Source organism: Motacilla alba, chromosome 20 (genome assembly GCF_015832195.1).
Source record: "Motacilla alba alba isolate MOTALB_02 chromosome 20, Motacilla_alba_V1.0_pri, whole genome shotgun sequence".
NCBI lineage: Eukaryota > Metazoa > Chordata > Aves > Passeriformes > Motacillidae > Motacilla > Motacilla alba.
Genome location: NC_052035.1, coordinates 6,431,160 through 6,450,637, shown reverse-complemented (window position 1 = coordinate 6,450,637; position 19,478 = coordinate 6,431,160). Strand labels below are relative to the sequence as shown.

Here is a 19,478-nt window from a genome sequence, read left to right as displayed (position 1 = left end):
TCCTAACAACCACGACACCACAGTTTTCTGTAAAATGAGGCAGGAGAGACAATGAATGTCAATCAAAAACCAAAAGTTCACACTCTAGGCCAGGAGGAGATGGAGCAAGTCACTGCACAAAGTGGGTTTGGTGACATGTCCATTAGCAAAAAAGCCAAGCTCCTCAATTTATTCTTGGAATAAGTGCCTTTCCTGGCAGCAAAGCAGCAGGTAAGGAAACCCACGCAAGGCAAGAGCAGACCAAGCCAGGTCCCACTCCATTTCAGTCACAAATGTGCAGGTTTGTTTCATCAGGGGAAAATGCTTCTAATCAAGGTAAATGAGGTAGAAGTCACTGAAGAAAAGTGTCCAGCAGGTTAGCTGGCAATTTAGACACCAGTGGAGGTAAAGATTAGAAACTCAATGATTAATTACATTAGTAGTACAAACAGATTTTAGCCAGGCTTTATTGGATGGAAATTATTTTTATATGATTTAACAATGCAAATCACTCTTTGCTCTGGAAACATAGGTAGAGTTGAAAATATGAGCATGGCAGAAAACATATGGCAGTAACAGAAAAGAGGTAGAAAAAGGTAGGATATGTAATTGGGTGATGGCAAAGCAGAGTGCCCTGAATGTGTATGAGCATGGAAGGCAACCCATGCTGCAAGATCATTTTAGCACCTATAGGCACCACCCATCTCCTAACTGGGTGGGAAAAAAAGAACTAAAAAATATTTTAAATCAATCCTGTCCTGGTAGGCACTCATGGTACATGGCATGGTGTCAAATAACCATCAGCTTGAGTATGAAGAAAGAGGGATTCCTTTCCCTTTGTTAAGTCCAGATCGAGTGCATTTGGTTCGATGCAAGCACTGGCTTTTTCTCATCTATGTTAATTAACCAGCATGACAGGACTCAGTATCTTCCATGAGACGTGGAAGAGAGAGAGGGGCAGACCTGAGACTTGCTCATCTTACCTGTAATACTTTGCCCTGGGGACTCTCAGCAAACAGCAACACCTGATTGTACAAAGGGTCTAACGACTTGCGAGCCACTTTTGTCTTCTTTTTGGCAATGCACACGCCATTCTCTAGCAGGTAAGCTTTGATGTAAGCAGCTGGAACAAAGAACATGGTCAAATACGAAGAAAATCTTCATGCTCACTTTAGAAAAGACAGTGGGCCATGTCTCAGAAGGCAGTTACAGAAAGAAGGGAAAAGATTTGCCCAAGCAGCCTTGTTTTCAGTACCATGCACAGGCTGCTTAGTCCTGCCAAGCAAAAATTCAAGTTTTCCCTGTTCACAAGCATTGTGGGAAGCTGGGCTCAGGGAAGTGCTTTAGGAGATCAAAGCATCCTACCTGGCAGTGTTTTGGAGCCGGGTTTCGGTGTCAGTCCTCGAGCCTGAATGATATCCACTTCAAGCTGCCCATTTCGCTCTTGCAAGCCAATTTCCACGTCCCCTAAACCAAAATGTCAAAATATATAGAAGACTTTCAAAATAATACATCCTTGGGTTACAAAAATCTTTAAAAACAATCTTCATGTCCCTCCTGCACAAGTTGTAACAAACTGTGTGTGCCTGATTCCCTCCTGTATTACTCTGGAGCAGCTCCACAGTGATTCCAGGCCACATTTTCAAAAGCAAACTTGACTGGAAGCCCTCTAAAATAGCTTTAGTGGCTCAGTCTCCTGCTCTGTGTGTCAGCAAGCTTCTCATCTCTCCCAAATGGAAGAACCAAGGACTGCAGGCTGCTTTGGAAAATGCAATTATGGTGGGCCATAACGAAATTCTTACAGAGCCTGATGGGTCTTACAGAAAGAAAAACCCCACAGGATGCATTTTCAGGATTTTAGCTGCATTTTACTCAGTCTGTGCCTTTCAGAGCTGAGGGAGAAAAGCATAAAGCTGCTGCTCTCCTCCTAATGCCATGTTTGTTGCAGTCAGCAAAACCTTTCAGCCAAGCTCACAGGATTTAACAGAGAAATGGAGCAGGACAGTGTTAGGTCAGCAGACGCTGGACACATTATTAGGTGGCTTGTAGGAGCTGTCTGTTCAAGACTCAGTTAAAGCCACCCAACCCCTCTGTGCTCCTTACCCATCGAGGTGGTGGCCAAGGTCTGACGGCCAACAAACTGTGCAGGGCCCATGCTCCCCAGGAAGTCACTAAACTGCCCAGCAGATGCCAGATGGACTCCACTGAAATTCAAGCTGCAAAAGAAAATTATTTTGGCAAGTGGTTAAGCTGCAGTTTAAGGCAACTCAGTAACTAAAGAACCAGATATAATATGTCTTTGAAATGAATGACATCTACAGAAGCCTTTTTTTGAGCAAAACTCAATGGTTTCTAGTTACATGGAATCCATTAAAATCTCTTTCCTCATCCAAAAAACCCTAATAAAGGCTACAGTCACCAGCTGGTCAATATTTGTTTAGCTATAACTAATTGCCTCTAAGAAAAATCTCTGCTATCTCAGGCTCATATGTGGCTGTCACCTCTTCAGGTAACAGATTCCTAGCATAGCTTATAGGATGCCTCTTGGTAGCCATCCCTTCCCAATCCTCATTTCTGCAGAGGAAATAATCCATCTAGAGCAGTAGGTAAAAGTGAGATGAGCAGGGCAAGCATCAATACCCTTGGGACTCAGTTTCCTATCCATTTATCACACACACTCAGCAATACATCTCCTTTTTGATTAGAGGGTCCAATTTCCTCCTGCTCAACACCAGAAGCATCCACTCTGTGGTTTTCACATCTGCTTCCATGACTGTAGCCACAAAGAGGATCTGAATATGGGTGGCTAGTAGGACAACATCCTCAAACACCAGCAGCATCTCTGCCACAGTCACCACAGCAAAACAAAAGCTGTTGGGAGGACAGAGCCTCCAAATCTCATCACCAGGCACTGAGGCTGGCCCATGGCAAGCTACTGGTGCTGGTCACTGCACTGGGACATGCGTGTAGCAACACAAAAGAGTCAAATTCTGTGGTACAATGATACAAATGAAGATTTACCCGGTTGTACCCTCATTTACGCAGCTGTTTTGGAGGTTGTAGAAAAACTTGCTGCAAATGGTAAGGAGGAGGCTTGAGGCCAGCATTTGACACCTACATTTGTCCCACAGGCATCTGCCAAGCCATGACACAGCTGCTGAGCCACGTCAGGAGCTCTGTGCTGGGATACCCACGCTGCCGTGCCGGGTGCTGCTCTCTGCCTGCTGCGTGCCAAAGTCAGGCACAATTACAAACCTCCTCCACTTCTCCAAACTTCCTTCAAGGGGGGCAATTACCCACGGAGCGATGCAGCCCCCGTTCCCCAAAGCCCTTTGTCACAAAGGAGGCTGTGAGGAGGCTGCACGTTGGGTACAAGTGACGGCAGAGAGGAGCCCTGCCTGCGGGGTGGGCTGGGGACCGCAGGCTCTCACACAGCTGAGTCAGCCACAAAGACTTGCTGATGCCCCCCTGCTAGCCAGTCACATTTAAAAAGAAAAGAAATTCTTTTCCAACCCCATTCAACCAGTGGCGTGTTAATTTCAGGTTGGGATTTCAGCTCTCATTACCTATTTTCAGCCCTGCTCTCAGCCCCATGGGAATATTTATTTATTCTGACAGGGAAGGAGGATGCCAGCACACACACCTCAGCATCTCACCACACGTGGGCACGGAAGAGGACACGGCCCTAGCATGGGTTCATGGGGTGGCTTAGCTCTCTGTGACAGGGGCACTGCATTAAATGGCCCAACTTTTCCACGGAATACTGCACCTCCCCTGCACACTGACCTGGCTCTTTGAGAAACCTGGTTATTGCTGCTACACAGGGAGAGCTGCTGAGCCATCAGCATGGAAAAACCTGCCCTTGAGCTCTTTACGAGTGTCACCTTTGTGCCAAGGGATGAGGGAGTCTCGGCATCCTGGGTGACAGGCTTGGGAGGGGCTCTGTTTGGGTGTATTTTCCTCAGTTCAGTGTTTTTTTCACCCTGCATCCACTGTTTGCACCAACACTCCAGGTGATATTTTGTGATACAACACAAACAGCATTTGTTGCAGAGAAGGCTTAACAGTTTTCCCAGTTTCCTGTGTCACCAACTCCTCAGCAGCACAAGGGGGATCCCCAATGTCCAGGGCCCCACTCTGCTCCTTATGGGCACACAATTCCTGCCCCACCACCCACCTGGCATCTGTCAGTCCCACCGTGGCAGCCATCCCTGGGACCAGGGCAGAGTTGCTGGATTTGTGGCCTGGCTCCCCAGGATAAACTGTGCACAGACCCAGAGAGACAGAGAGAGAGAGAGCCCCAGGCTGGAAAATCTGCAGGGACATGGGATGGGGGAAGCAGAGGAAGAGGGAGCCCAGAGCCAGACAGGCTTTATCAGGCTCGTGATTTGCCCATACAAGGAGGGAAGAAGTGAGTCCTGGTGCACACGAGGACCAGCGAGACTCTGTGACCCTGCTGGCTCAGGCATTTTGGGCTGCACACAGAGAGTCAAAAAAGGATGAAAACTAGAGCCTGAAGAACTCAAAATAGTGCAGGAAAAAGGAGATCTGACAGACAAAGATGTAAGATTCAGCAGGAGATGAATGGACCATCAGCCAGAAGGTAAATGTTTTCTTTATTCCCTTCAACTCATGGAAGACAAATGGGCCAAACTCGGGTCTCACTCCTGCCCTGGGGAGTGTGTGACCTGAACCAGCACGTAAATAACAATCTGGCAAGACAACTCATAGCTGTTCAGGGAAATATTCACTGCTGTGCTCAGAACAGATGCTTGGGCTAATTAGCAAGATGCCAAGGACCAGGACAGAGGAGGGGAAGCCCAGGATTGAGTGAAGCTGAGGGCTATGAGAGTTCACAGCACACCCAGGACCAGGTCTTGGAGCAATTTCTCTCTAGGGGGAAGTCCAGTCATGTTACTTCAGAGGATACACAAAGGTGGGAGAAGACCACCCACAGAAACCCTGCAGGACAGCAAAGAGAGAAACCTCTCTGGCCTCTGAATACTCAAAACAATTTAATAAACCGTTTCCTCTTACCTGCCAGTGAGAGAATCACATCAAAGGCTGATGCCAAGTACTGCTCTGCACTATGCCTGCGTGGAGAGAAGGCACCTGTGCTCTCACACCAGCCCACCCCTCCTCTGGTCTAGCAGGAGGTGTCCCTGCCCATGGCAGCAGGGCTGGAACCAGAAGATTATTTAAGGTCCCTTCCAAGCTGGTATGTGATGCTGACTATGAATACTGCTAGCAAAGGCTCTGCCCAGCAGCTGGGGCAGCTCAGGAGAAAGCAAAAGCACCTGCTAGCAGAGCAGCTGATGCTGCAGCCTGCACCGATGATACAGAGGAAAAAAGCAGCAGAGTATGAAGGACAGTGTTAAAAAGCACAAGAACAAGAGCTGTCGGGGTAAAGGTGAACCAATGGCAACTGGAAGTGCTTACAGCAAAGCAAAGGCTGCTGTTATCCTCCATAAATTCCCAAGTCAGAGAGCTCTGGATGACCTTGAAACAACGAATGCTCTGCAGTGCATACTACAGCAAGAGGGCAGGACACTGCTGCAGGGACACCCAGGCTGGGCCACCAGCACAGAGCCTTGCAAGGAGGGCAGTAGAGCTGCTGCTTGAATGGAGCTGCTGATCCCAAGGGAAATGGCAAAGCTCACTTGAAAACACAGGCCAAGGTCAAGACTCCATCAGTCTGGATAACAGCCCCAGTTAATGGGTTTACTAGCACTATAAGAAACTCAGTATTAAATTAGACAGTTAATGTTCCCCACTGTTGTTACATTTGACTGGGAAGGGAAGACATAGGAATTACTTCTATAATAGATTATGCCATTAGCTGGTAGAACTGGCTGCTGCGTTGCACACAGGCTGATCTTTTGCAGTCCTGCTTTATTAGACACTAGAAGCAGCAACTCTAAATCTTGGCTTTGACCAATTCCTGGACATATATTTGGGTATTGCCAATAACCCTGGAATGGAAACAATTTCTGTCTGGAAAAATCATATGCTATCTCCAAGAAAGCTACTGCTTCTCCCTTGAGGGGAGAGGGAAGGGAAAAATAAAATGGCAGAAATTTAGTATGAATGTGGATTAAAAACAGCAGGAACCATTTAGTAGAACAGGCTAAATTTCAGATGCTCAAATTCAGCTCAGTGAGCTGTCTGTCAAATGCTCAGAGAGAAGATGGTGAGGCGAGGGGGACATGTATGGTGAGATTGCTGGGACAGGCTCTCCCCATTCACTCACTTGTTTTTCCTGCAGTTAAAGCAGGGAGGAAAAGAGCTCCAGGGAGCACTGTGACTTCTTTTAACTCTTTAAATGCAGCCCTGATGCTCCCAAGAGCCCTTCCCTGCCACTCTGGAACATGCTGCAGGCTCAGCAGACTTTTACTGCCTCCCCTTTGCATATATCAAGCTGTTCTGACCTGCCCTTGATCCAGAAACCAGCTCTCCAGCTGAACCACCACACACTGGATGCGCTGGAGACAGGCTCCTGAAGGGATCTGCCACAGGTGACAGTGGTGTCTCCACCTTGGGTGACAGCCAGCAGATGTTTCACACACACTGGAGCGATCCTGGAAAGCCCTTCCCCCCCCATTGCCCAACACGTCTGTCCCTTAAGGGAAACAATCACTACAACCTGGTTATCACCAATACAAGATGTCTTTTTTTTTATTGCATCTAAACAGAAATGTTAAAAATAGCCGGAGGAATAAAGAGGGAGCGCTTTGCAGCTGACTTGCAAATAGCAGCTGCCAGAGCCAGCAGGGCCCTGTGACAGGACCATCTCACGCTGCAAAGAGCTGCACACAGAGAAGATTAACAGGTGACACTTGTCAGCCTTTTGTCTAAAGGGCACAAATCCTCCACTGAGCGAGGGCAGCGCAGCCTTTGAACAGCAAAGCGAAATTAATTATCTCTTCTCTGGCCCTTTGCTTTCACTAATCATGATTTAAGGGCTCTGCTTTGCCACAGCCAAGCGGGGATGATTTTAACGGAGTTAAAGATTATGGGTTTGCTCTGGAATTGGTCCTAAATTGAATGCAATGCTGATATTGGCCAGAAGGCAGAGGGAGAGCACAGGGAGGTCAGCGATGCCTCCAGTGTGTCAAGGACAAATGAAGGACATTTTGCTGAAGGATGCTCAGACCATGGTCTTTAGCTGTAGGCAAGGAGGCAGAGCAGGGACAGCAGAAAGATAACACTGGATATTATTGATCCTGGGATCTCTGAGCCCACCAACACAGCAGAAACCCGCATAAAGGTTAACTCTGGCTGCACAGGCACCAGCTCCCGCCGAGGCTCAGCACAGGCTGCAAGCACCATTTCAGCACCAAACAGCCCGAACGGTCCCCGGCCCAAGAGCCAGCAGGCACGGCAGCGGGGACACACCTAGCGCCAGCAGGGACACAGCGGGGACACACCTAGCGCCAGCAGGGACACAGCCAGGGACACACCTAGCGCCAGCAGGGACACAGCCCGGGACACACCTAGCGCCAGCAGGGACACAGCCCGGGACACACCTAGCGGCAGCAGGGACACACCTAGCGGCAGCAGGGACACACCTAGCGCCAGCAGGGACACAGCCCGGGACACACCTAGCGGCAGCAGGGACACACCTTGCGCCAGCAGGGACACAGCCCGGGACACACCTAGCGCCAGCAGGGACACAGCTAGCGCCAGCAGGGACACAGCCCGGGACACACCTAGCGCCAGCAGGGACACAGCTAGCGCCAGCAGGGACACAGCCCGGGACACACCTAGCGCCAGCAGGGACACACCTAGCGCCAGCAGGGACACAGCCCGGGACACACCTAGCGCCAGCAGGGACACACCTAGCGCCAGCAGGGACACAGCCCGGGACAGCCGCGAGAGGGAGACACGAGCCCGCGGCTCCCGCACGCCCGCGGCGCCGAGCAGAGCGGGCACCAAGCACCAGCCCGGCTCCGCGGCACAAACACGGCCCATAAACCCTTTCTGTCTTCTTGTGACACGTTTATATACAGAATAAGACTGGTTGTGTACAGACTGGGGAACAAGAGGCTGGATACCAGCACTCTGGGAAGGGACCCGGGGGTGCTGGTCGATGGCAAGTTGAAGATGATCAGCAGTGCCCTGGCAGCCAGGAGGGCCAACCCTGCCCTGGGCATCAGACACGGCACTGCCAGCAAGGGAGGGGATTGTTCTGCCCTGCTCTGCACTGGTGCAGCCTCACCTCAAGTCCTGGGGGCAGTTTTAGCACAGCAATATAAAAAAAGACATTGAGCTATTAGAGAGAGTTCAAAGGAGGCCATGAGGATGGTGATGGGACTGGAGGGGAAACCTTATGGGAAACACTGGAGGTAACGTGGTTTGTTCATTCTGGAGGAGACTGAGGGGAGACTTCATTGTGGTCTTCAACATCCCCATGAGAGGAAGCAGAGGGGCAGGTACCGATCTCTTCACTGTCATGACTGCTCTCTTCCCTCTCATGAGAGGAGCATGTACCTCCCTCTCATGACAGGCCTGAGGAAATGGTATAGAGCTGTGTCAGGGCAGGGTTAGGCTGGATATTAGATAAGGATTTTCACCCAGAGGGTGGCCGGGCACTGGAATGGGCTCCCCAGGGCAGTGGTCACAGCCCCAAGCCCTTCTGAGTTCTAGAAGCGTTTGGACACCGCTCTCAGGCACAGCGTGGGATTCCTGGGGTGTCCTGTGCAGGGCCAGGAGTTCGACTTCAGGATCCTCGTGGGTCCCTTCCAACTCAGCATATTCTACATTCTATGGATCTTAGAAGCTGTGTGCTCTAACTGGGGCTGAAACTGCCCAGACCTTCTTCTTTTAAACACAACATTCCTAATCCTGCTTATTTATGAAATCTGTGCAGCCTCTGAAGACAGTGTTCTTGTGCTGCATGCTGTAGGTCAGGGTGTATGAAATCTGTCCTCTGTAGAATAATTTAGGAGTGGCTTAAAGGTTCCTTGCCAGTTGCTTGCTTCTCTGCTCTTTCAGGGTAGCAGCATTTCCTGACCTACTCCTTGCAAAGATCTGTGTCCTTCCCCTCTGTGGGCAAATCCTGCAGTCACTCCTTTCATGGCACAGCAGCTGCTCCTTACATATGACTGGATGGAGAACCAGCTTTTCAGAGTTTGCTTGTAAACTGATCAGGATTTGAATGCCTAGATGAACAACACTGATTTCAATGCAAAATGCTATGAAGAAAATGCAGAGCAGCTGTGCTGATCCCTCTCACACAGCACATGTGGCTCTGCTCAGTCCCTTCTGCACTCCTGCCCGCTGGTGGCTACAGATTAGCATGCAGAGTGTGCAAAGGCAGACACATTTAGAGAAAATATATCATTAATTTCTTTTCCTGTCCATGCAGAGTGTGTCCGACCTCTTTTCTAAATCTATTTTTGAATTGCTTCTGGGACTCTGTATGCCAGGTATGCCATTATACTGTTGAGGGCATTTGCAAAATCAGCTTGTCAAAATCTTGTAACACTCACAGGAAATATGGTCAGAACGCATCTCCACAGGTCAGCCAGTCCACACCCAGGTCCCAAGGCCAGAGCAGCCTTATTTACACCATCCAGGACAACTGCTTTTCTAACCTGTTATTAAATCCTTCCCAGAGAGTTTATTCCTGTGCATTAATTTACTTTTTCCTTCCAAATATTTTCCCAGTTTTTCCTCTTTACACATCAGTCCTGAACATCCTTTGTGAACTATCGGTTTGGAAAACAGACCACATATTCCATTTCTTTTCCTCTTGATACTATACCTTTCTATAAGTCTTATAAGACTTTGAGACTGGTCTTGATTGTACTAACGTGTAATGGCCACACATTTGCTGCTGTGCCTGTGCAGAAGAAACACAGAGCGAGGCATTCATCTCTCTTCACAGGCTGGGTGTAACACCCTTTTGTCCAGGAGCTCTCTCAGGAGAAGATTCTTTCTCAGGAGAAGAGAATTTTGTGTCCTCCCCCTCGGACCAAATCCCCATTCCTGTCTCTCTGTTTCACAAGTTGCACACCTTGACTCCCACGGAACTCCACTGCCGTGGGTTCAGCGAGCTGGTGAGGCCAGACAGCTTCAACACAGCCACCCCCTGGCACACCCAGACAGCAGCTATTTTCAGAAGATAACATTTTGCATTGTTCTTTTCATGGATTCATTTACACTATCCACACAAACACCTATTTGCCATCATCTCAAGTCTGCAGAGGTGATACATTCTTAGAGAGCTGCTCCACTGTGTCTGGTATGTGCATGGGATGTGTCTGGGCCCAGGGTTCAGAAATTATTGTTCTGTTCTTGTAAATTAAAAAAGCCTCTTTTTTTTTATCCTCTCATGGCACAAACTTGCAATTAATAAGCAAGTTGCCTAAACACAGCCATGCATCTCAGTGGTTTGATTTGCACAGCTGAGCTAACAGATACATCACACATCTACATCTAACATGGAGCTAAATTCTCCAGCTCTATCTTTAAAAAACAGGGACAGCAACAGATTCCTTCAGCCAGAAGAAATGGGGAGAGGGAAGTCTCCTCTGAGACTGATAACATATTTGACAGTTATTTTATTTGAGCATTAAAAAAACCCCATCAGAACTCCAATTTCAGGGAGCAGTAATGTTCTGTGTAACAATCACACTCATCCATATTGCATGTTAACGTCTTTTAAATCGCATCTCCCAGGCAGGAGCCAAGCAGAATCTATCAGCTAAGGAGGAAGGCAGAACTTGCCAACGGCCATTACCCCATCTTTCAAACATTTATGGTGTGCACAAGGAATATGCATCCAGCTACACCGTCCAGGGACTGGGCACACAGCCCCTCAACCTGTCAAAGTCGATGCGAACGCTGCAGGAGCTTCCACTTTGGCTGGGAAGGTTTTCCATGAGAATCCATCCCTGCAGGACCCAAACCCACCCTAACCCCACCAACTGCACACCTCTCCTCTGCCAGGCAAGATCTCCAACTCTGCCTCTCAACAAGCTCTGTTTCTCTCTGGGCCACTCCACTTTCTGTAGCATTTTTAGCACTGTGACGTGCTGTCTTATGTGCTGTAACACATTGTACTCCGCTCGTATCCCGCTCCTTCTGCTGTATGAATTCTGCCTCTGAAACAGTGCTATAAAAACTATGCAGTGAATTCTGCACAAAGACCTCCCCCACTCCCTTCCCCACCTTGCCAGGCTAGCTCCATTTTTAGCAATCACTAGTCATCTAGATGCACTGAATAAAAGATAGCTACCTGTCTTCAGTGAGCAATTCTGTCTGCTCCCAAGAGGTTGCTGAAGGTGGGATTCACTGTATTTCCTGCTGTAACTACAGCTCTCAAGGTCACATCCTTTCCAGTCTTTGCTGGTCAAGCTTTGCCTGCACAAAAGGATGTGCTGTTGCTGAACAGGCTAAGGAATTTCTTGATATATTACAGAAATAATCTCCATGCCTTTCCTGATTTCTATCTTGAAAGACACCAATTTCTTACAGCCTGAACTGATATTAACATGTTTCATTACATTTTTTTAATGGGCTCGGATAAAAAGAGGCCCAAAGATAATCTGTTATAAAAGAGTCTAGAAATCTCCTGGCTTTGGAAGTCAAACAAGAAACATTCAGGGAATAGCTGCAATGTGAATCTCCTGAATGGTGCATTCAGGAATCAAGTATTTCGGTCATTCTTGAATGTTGATGGATAATCTCTGGTGAAGGGAAGTGAATTTTCATGTGGTCACAACCCAGGCCAGTATTTTCTCCTGCTTCCTGTTAATTTTTGTTCCAAAGTGAAGCAGACAAGGGCAAGCAGCTCCCCCAGCCTAAGTCCCAGTGTCGGCTCACACTAGCCCAGTGGGAGAGCTGGTACCAAGACAGAAGGAAGCCAAGAGGTGCGAGATGCCCTTGAAGTGGCACTTGTGCCAGGCTGTGCCCTGCTCCTGCCCGGGGCACAACAGGGCAGAGCTCAGGCAGCAGTGCCCTCACCAAGGAGAAGAGAGGTGAGATGGCAAACAACAAGATGCTTCCTTGCTGGACCTGCACACTCATCTCAGATAATACGAGAACAATCCCCCAAGTCTTTGTTAGTCACCACCTGCTGTGCTTTTCTAAGGTAAAAATCACCTGATCTCTCCAGAACTTAATCATCTCAGCAGTAGCCAGCAAGAACAAAAACCCTATGAGTACCACTCACTAGGCACTATGGCAGCTAGGAGGCTTTTGTTCCAGGTCCATTTTTATCTTTCCGCTCCATTTTCAGGAAGAAAAGTGTTTGGCAGGAACAAGTTACATGCAAGTCCAGAATCTACTGCTTTTTGAATGCTGTACATGGTCTCGTGCAGCTGCAGCAAAACCCAGCCAAAACAAGATGTAGATGGTGCAAGAGCCAGGATGGAGCTGAGATTCTGCTGAATCTCACAGGGCTGTTTGTGAGTTATTCCTATATTCGGAATTGTATCCTTGCAGCAATCCTGGTGTCCTGAGACTACCCCACAGGCACTTACTACAGTGGGCAACTGTTTTCTCAAGCGAATCTTTCAGAATAGACATAGAAGAAAATATTCACTGCTGTAGGATTTGTAACCAGTGCTAAGATTGTTCTGGATGAATTATGAATGGAAACATCTGCGTATGTGAAAGCACAACCAACCTGGCTGCAGCAGATCTGTTCTCCAATGACAAGGGAAGAACAGACAACAAGGTTAGAGAGCACATCACTTCCATACCCTGTTTGAGACTTTAGCCATAAAGATCCCCCAAAAAAGCGAACACAAAGGTGGCAGTGCTGCTTGAGATCTACAGAGATGAAAAAGATCAAGACCCTGAGGTGAAAGATCACTCCAAAATAGCAGGTAAGTCCTAGAAAGTATAAGAAAAACACAGTCTAAGAGCCAGTCTCTTGTGAAGAACAACTCAGCAGACACAGCAAGGGCTTAACAGATGGTGTCCCATGTCCTCCCTGCAGCACACAACCAGCCTGGCTCCAGCACCTGGACTGATGAGGCTGGGTACCCACATGGGGTGGTGAGAGCATGAGGGGATGAAACCTGGACATGGGAATGACTGAAAACAGTTTTGTTCACGGTAAATATCTACTTCACCTTCTACAAAGTCTCACATTGAGTTTTATTTTATTAATTTCCTACACTAGTGCACAACCACTGTGCAATGGAAAATCTGGATAAGAAGGTTGTAGGACTTCTTGTCTGGCAAAAATGTACACGAAGCAGTATGTTCACAATGTCAGCGTTTCCTGGCATGCTGTATGAGCTTTAATTGCAGGAGATGCATCATTTGGCCCAGCTAGTCTCCAGTATACTCCATCTTCAGGTAAAGGGAGTATTCAAAAGAAGGCCTAGCATACCTCAGAGGTATACCCCTACATAATAAGCCTCTCCATGAAAAAAAATCTGGATTTTATGCACTCCGGTGCTCACATGAAAGCAGCATTGCTCAAAACCATGCACTTCAAAACATTCTTTAACTGTGATACCTTGCACTAGCACAGAGCAGCTCCCTGCAACAAACATGAAAAAGCAGTCAGTGAGCAACACTTTCTAAAAGCAGTTTGCATGGCTGAGGGCAGGTATATAGGCCTGCTGCAGCAAAGTTTCACCAAATCTTTGATCACTTCAGCGTGGCACCTTTGGAAGTTGTCCTCTCAGTCCTTAAATTGATAAGAACACATGGAAATTAAAATAAATTATAAGAACACATGGAAATTGAGAGGTTGTGAATCCATCTTTTTCTAGGTGTGGATACACAAAAGGGATGCATGGGTGGAAAGAACTAGAACAGCATTGCCTTGCTGAAAACCAGGGGTTTGACAGTCACTGCTGAAAACTCTCTGCCCTGGGAGAATCTATCTGCACCAGTCACAAACCCAGCTTTTATTAGAAAGAAAATCAACTCGCCACAGCTAACAGAGACATATGAATCCTCATTCTGCCTCTCTGGGAAGACAGCTACAGCAAACGAGAGAGGTCAAGAGAAATCTGATTTAGGAGAACACATTTCTGTTCCCCAAAGCTATTCCCCAAACAATTCCATTCTTTGCTGCAGGAAAAGCAAGTAGAGAAACTCCCCTCCCACCATGTTTCAAGAGAATTGAGTCCTCTTAGCTCTTTGTACTCTCAGCCCTGTTTGCTTATCACTTGTGGCTCAGACAGATAGCTGCAATTCCCACCGGGTTCCCAGAAGAGATTAATTATCCCACCCAGGAACAAAGCATCCAGGAACCACTTAATCACACTTTTCAGAGAAGAGAAGAAACCACCCCATCCCTGGCCAAGGCACTGGCGAGGATGATCTGGCAGGGTTCAAGGCTGGAACTCCAAACATTAGGCTTGTTCTAATAAAGACAACTGCACTGCAAGACAGGCTTTTCCTTTTTCTGTCCAGCTGATAGCTACATGTCACCTGCCTTCAGGGTGAGACAGCACTTGTAGGGGTGCAGTATTTTGTTGGCAGAAATACTCCCTCTTCACAAAAGCCCAACGAAGCAGCTGATGGAAGCAGTGAGAAGACACAGACCATTTAGGGAACTACATCCCTTCCCAGGAGGATAAGCTATGTAAATATAAAAAAAGAAAGAATTTTGCCCCGCATGAAAGCAGATTCTTACTCCTCATTGCCCAGGGAATGAACTTAATCACTAATCCTCTGCATCTAGTAGCGGAGGCAGAACTCCAAGCCACAGGACTGTGCTGGTGTAGCAGGAAAATTTCCCTGGAGACAGCAGCTCACAGAAGAGATAAGGTACATCACAGCTTTGGAGTGACAAGATTGCTATCGCAGTCTGTGCCTCATTACTATTTTGAACCTTCAGCACAGATCTATGATGCCTTTCCAGGATTAGCCTACTTCTAAAGCTAAAGAAAGTCCCTCTTAATTTACAGCTTGTTACTTATTTAACACCAGAATCACATTAATTGAGAGTGCCTTTGGACTATCTCAGCATTTTAGCTGTACAGTGTACTTGGAATACCACACAGGACTCGAGAGAGCATAGAGTGATGCCAAGTGTAGTCCTTGGCTAAACAGAACACCTTCTAGGTATAGAAACATTTTGGCCACACACCTAGAAAGCACAAAATCGGATTGTATGTACTGCCTTCTTTAAACACTGGGTTTTTTGCTTCCAAAGATTCCCATGAACAGTCATCTTAGTAAAATAATTAAATTTCTATATATGGCTTCAAGTGATGGAAATACAAAAACCAGAATTGGAGACAAGTCAGGTCCCAAAGTTCTGGCCTAAATATCCCCTGCTTTGCACTCTGGTAATAAAGTCTAAATGCAAGAGTGCTATAACTTCTCTTGGAGTCAAAAATCTTCTCTAAAACACATTTTTTTAGGACACTGTAACTCAGATGAATCAAAATAAAGTTTTTTACTGAAGTGCACACAGGCTCCAAAATATGTATCTTGATACCAGAATTTTGCTATGCTATCATGTATTTTATTACTTTCACCCTTTTCAGCACCTTGAAACTTCTGCCTGCCCCAAACCAAAGGGCTATTTTGAAACAGAGGAAATGGACAACTATTGTGCAACATTAAAAACTACTGGCTTATAATTTACGAGCAGTAATGAGCCTCTGCTATTGACCCTGAATTACTCATCCAAAGGCAAAGTGGTTAAAAGTAATGGGTATCTGCTTCAGCTCAGAGTAATGAGGACACTAAAAAAAGTATATAAACAGTCGAGTATGTGCCAGCTATGCAGAGAGATCTGCTCTAATTGTATGGGCAGTACACCTGCAGCACAGGCAAGTCAGAAAACACACATCATCCATCATGCCAGAGGAAAATTAATAGGTACAGGGACAGTGCATCCCACGAGTGATTAGCCAGCTCCCTTCTGATGACTTACTTTCCCTCTGATCCGTAGCTGTTCATGCTGTCCTCGATGGACTCGTGGCTGGCCTGACGGACGGTCCTGCTGGGCATTTCCACAGCCAGGCCGGTTTCTGTGCTCCTCTGGATGGCTCCCTTCAGTCTCCGACCATCACCATCTAGGAATACAAGGGGAGAAAAGGCAGTCAGCCTCTATTCCCAGAGCCTTCTGCACTGACAGAGCCAAGGAGAAGCAGAGGAGGTCTTTTGGAAGACCAGCCTGGCATCTGTCACATGACATTTCCCTTACCCAGCCCTGCTTCATCAGCAGCTCCCGAGTCCCCACTGGAACACGCTCACTGCTCCACCATGCCAGGCCCAGCAGACACTCACAACATGCACACCCTCCCTACCTGCTCCAACCATTTGTACCAATTAATTATCCATTGAGAAGGCAGCCACACCACCTGGCTACACCCAGAGCTACCTAGTCAGGGAACACAGCAGCAGCAACCACAGGCACAGCTGAGGTCTACAGCCTGATGCCTCCAAGCCTTTCCCAAATCCCACGTTGCTGCCTCAGGTTGTGTGGAATAGCACGAAGAGTGGTGGGTCCTGGTGGGCATTGAGTGAGCAGAGGGGAGGAAAAGGCCAGGCAGCACCAGAGGTGCTGTCAAAGCAGGAGCCCTCCCAGACCTGCCACAGGGGAATAGTTGGGCACAGCCAAAATGTTCCCTGGTGGCACCAGAAAGACACCAGCAGTGGAAAACCCTGGAGAGGACTATTCCCCTTGATAGACGCCCTCAGCCACAGCATAGAGGGAATTAAGTAGGTTCTGGTTCCTCCTGGGTGCAGTCTTCAGAGGCTCAGCCCTCTGAAATTAACAGCTGCTATTTTCATCCTCCATCTCAAGCAGTCTGTTTCTCAGAACAAACCATGTTATGTAATGAATATGTAATGAATACCATTACTATTAATTGCTGTAGCTGGTGTTAGGAAGCTCCAGATTTCATCCCACATAGAGCACTCATCCTGAAACACATCTGCTACAAGTTTTCCGAACAAAGCAAAATTATCTAAATCCTCTAAAGATGCCCGGTCATTACCCTGGATTCAGGCAACAAACCTCTGACCCACAGTACTCTCAGAAACCTTCCAACTTTTTTGAGTACCACCTCCAGAGGAGAAATGACCCAGCTATTGAGTCTGGAGAACTCAGAATTGCCAAATATTAAAGAAAGCAAATCTTTCAAAGAATCACAGGATGGGTAAGGTTGGAAGGGACCACAGTGGGTCATCTGAGGCATCCTCCCTGCTGGAACAGGGTCATCCTAAAGCACACTGCACAGGATTGCGTCAAGACAGTTCTTGAATATCTCCAGTGAGGGAGACTCTACAACTTTCTGGGCAACCTGCTCTAGTGCACCCACGCACCGAAGAAGTTCTTCCTCATATTCAGGTGGAACTTCTGGTGAATCACTTTCTGAACTACTTTGGAAATATGAGGGTATCTGTAATAACCTGCCTAAAATACACTGTTATTTGTAGCAGGCTGCTTGACCTAAAATACTTTTCTTTAGATCTTGGTGGGAAGAGGGACTTTGGAAAAAAAATTCCGTAAGATATCAGAAATGCTTCCTATCTCACTTTGCCAATTATATCTAGATGGAAATGCAAAGACAAAAATTCTCCTATCAATACAGCTGTAAAGTACCTTTTCCTCTACGATCATGAGGTTTCCAGCTGGGTAAATGTGCTGGCCCCAGGGCTCTGTACCAGCTGCTGTCCCCACATATGGTGCAGCCTGTGTACACATGTCCCTGTGAGCTAAGGGGATCGAATTTGCACATTCTGGGTTAACATTAACTACAGTTTGTACTGTTTGTGTGCCTCGAGCAATGCATGAAGCACATCGTATAAATCAGGAAGTCACACAAATGTAAAACATATTTCTCATGTGCTTTCAAAACCCAAACCTTCAGGCAAGAATATCAATATGGGCATCAACAAAAGCGAAGCTCTGTGAAATGGCCATGCTTATTCTCCCAACCAGTGCAGAGCAGCTCCCTTTGATCCACCCTCTTTGGCCTTGTGCAGCTCACTGGAGCCTCTGATGCGGTTTGTAGGTTCCTCTGAGGGCACATCCCACAGCCATGTGGGCAGACTTGATGGTCCATTTCATTTGTCTTGCATTCACCTCCACAAGCAAGCTCTGAGTCAGCCACATGCACCAGTGCCCATCCTTCCTCCACGTGTGCACTCAGAGCACTCACCCTCCCGCCCTCTGAGGTTACCCCTCACAAGAGCTCTGCTGACAGCCAGAGTCAAAGCATCAAATGACACAAATGTAGGAAACAAATTAAAAATGCCCCATTGCCCAGCCATGCAACATCTGCTTAAAAAAACCCTCTTCTTTCCCCAATCTAATGAGATGTGCCTGGAGACACCCGAAATTAAAAGACTATTCATCCACAGCTGGCAAAAAATGAGAGGCTTGGGACAGAGCGAGGGTTTGGAGCAACACAAGGTGATTGCTCTATTCTACCAACTATCCCCTGATTGAAAGCCAGGGAAATAAAGCAGAAGGGCCCAAAGGCAAGGAAACGCAGCACTGTGGGAACTCCAGGGCACTGTCCCAGAGATTTAGCTGGCACAGGGCAAGCTCAGCTGTAGAGCACCACATGCACAGCTTTCCACTGGTGGGTGGGTCATTTTCTAGTAGTCCTGATTGCTTTTGCAAATTGAAAAAAAAAAAAAAAAAAGAAAAAAAGGCAAAAGTTTAATTGAGAATCTCTGTAAAACAAGAAAATGGGAATAAAGGACAAAAATTCTCTGATTCCTCCTTATTCTTCCAGACAGAGATGCACAGCAACTCCTGCACCTTACAAATGATCTCTCATTATTCTGGAGAAAGACTGGAGAAACCTTTCCCCCTACAGCCTCTTTTTGCTGAAAGTTTCCTTTGAACAGAAGGGGAATAATTTGTTTTGTCAAAAAGGCAAGCTCCCAAACCACGGCAGCCAGAAGCATGACTGAAACAGGGTAAGAGATCACTATATGCACCAGAGATGCCATCAAAAAGGAAGTACAGGTTCCTAAACTATCCATCCCCATCAGCTGGGAGAGGAGGACAGATCAGGGATAGCACACCTGGAAAGGAAATAAATATGGATGACACTGCACTTCTGTGAGCCAGAAACTTTTCACAAGCAACAGTCACCTACCATCAACCTTCTCTGGCCGGTGTGGAGCATGGCATAGGGGCTGTGCCTCCTCCCCTTCCCGAAATCTTTGTGCTTTGACACCTTTGCCAATCAGAAGGTAAGTGATATGCATTTATGTGGGTGTTGCCTGGCATAATCATTTGTCTTAATTTGTCAGTGGTATCTGAAACAAGTAAGAGCAGCATCGACATTTTCTGCAGTGTCACCAGATTTATTCCCTGCATCTCTTCCAATTAAGCAGCAAACAACAGAGGTTAAGTAGTCAGTCAAGCCTGCAGTGCAACACTTCAATAAGAGAGGATTTTAGTTCAGGATGACCTTGGGAAGAAGAAATTTTTTGGTCAAATATCCAGGATGAAGACACACAGCACTCACTGATGCCAACAACCAGACGGGCCCAGGAGTCACTCTGCCAAGCTCTCAGTGTTGACAGGTGCTTTGATTTTGCTCTGT

At 47.2% G+C, this 19,478-nt stretch overlaps 1 protein-coding gene across 1 annotated transcript in view; it reads right to left on the bottom strand.

The window, feature by feature from the left end:
* The window catches only part of RIMS4 (regulating synaptic membrane exocytosis 4), a 56,611-nt gene that overhangs the window by 8,611 nt on the left and 28,522 nt on the right, over nucleotides 1-19,478 (bottom strand). The window contains exons 2-5 of the mRNA XM_038158978.1: nucleotides 15,839-15,980; nucleotides 2,083-2,195; nucleotides 1,345-1,446; nucleotides 963-1,102 (exon numbers count right to left, since the gene is read on the bottom strand). Of these exons, the coding sequence (XP_038014906.1) occupies nucleotides 963-1,102; nucleotides 1,345-1,446; nucleotides 2,083-2,195; nucleotides 15,839-15,980 (497 nt within the window). The remainder of the gene's footprint in view (nucleotides 1-962; nucleotides 1,103-1,344; nucleotides 1,447-2,082; nucleotides 2,196-15,838; nucleotides 15,981-19,478) is intronic.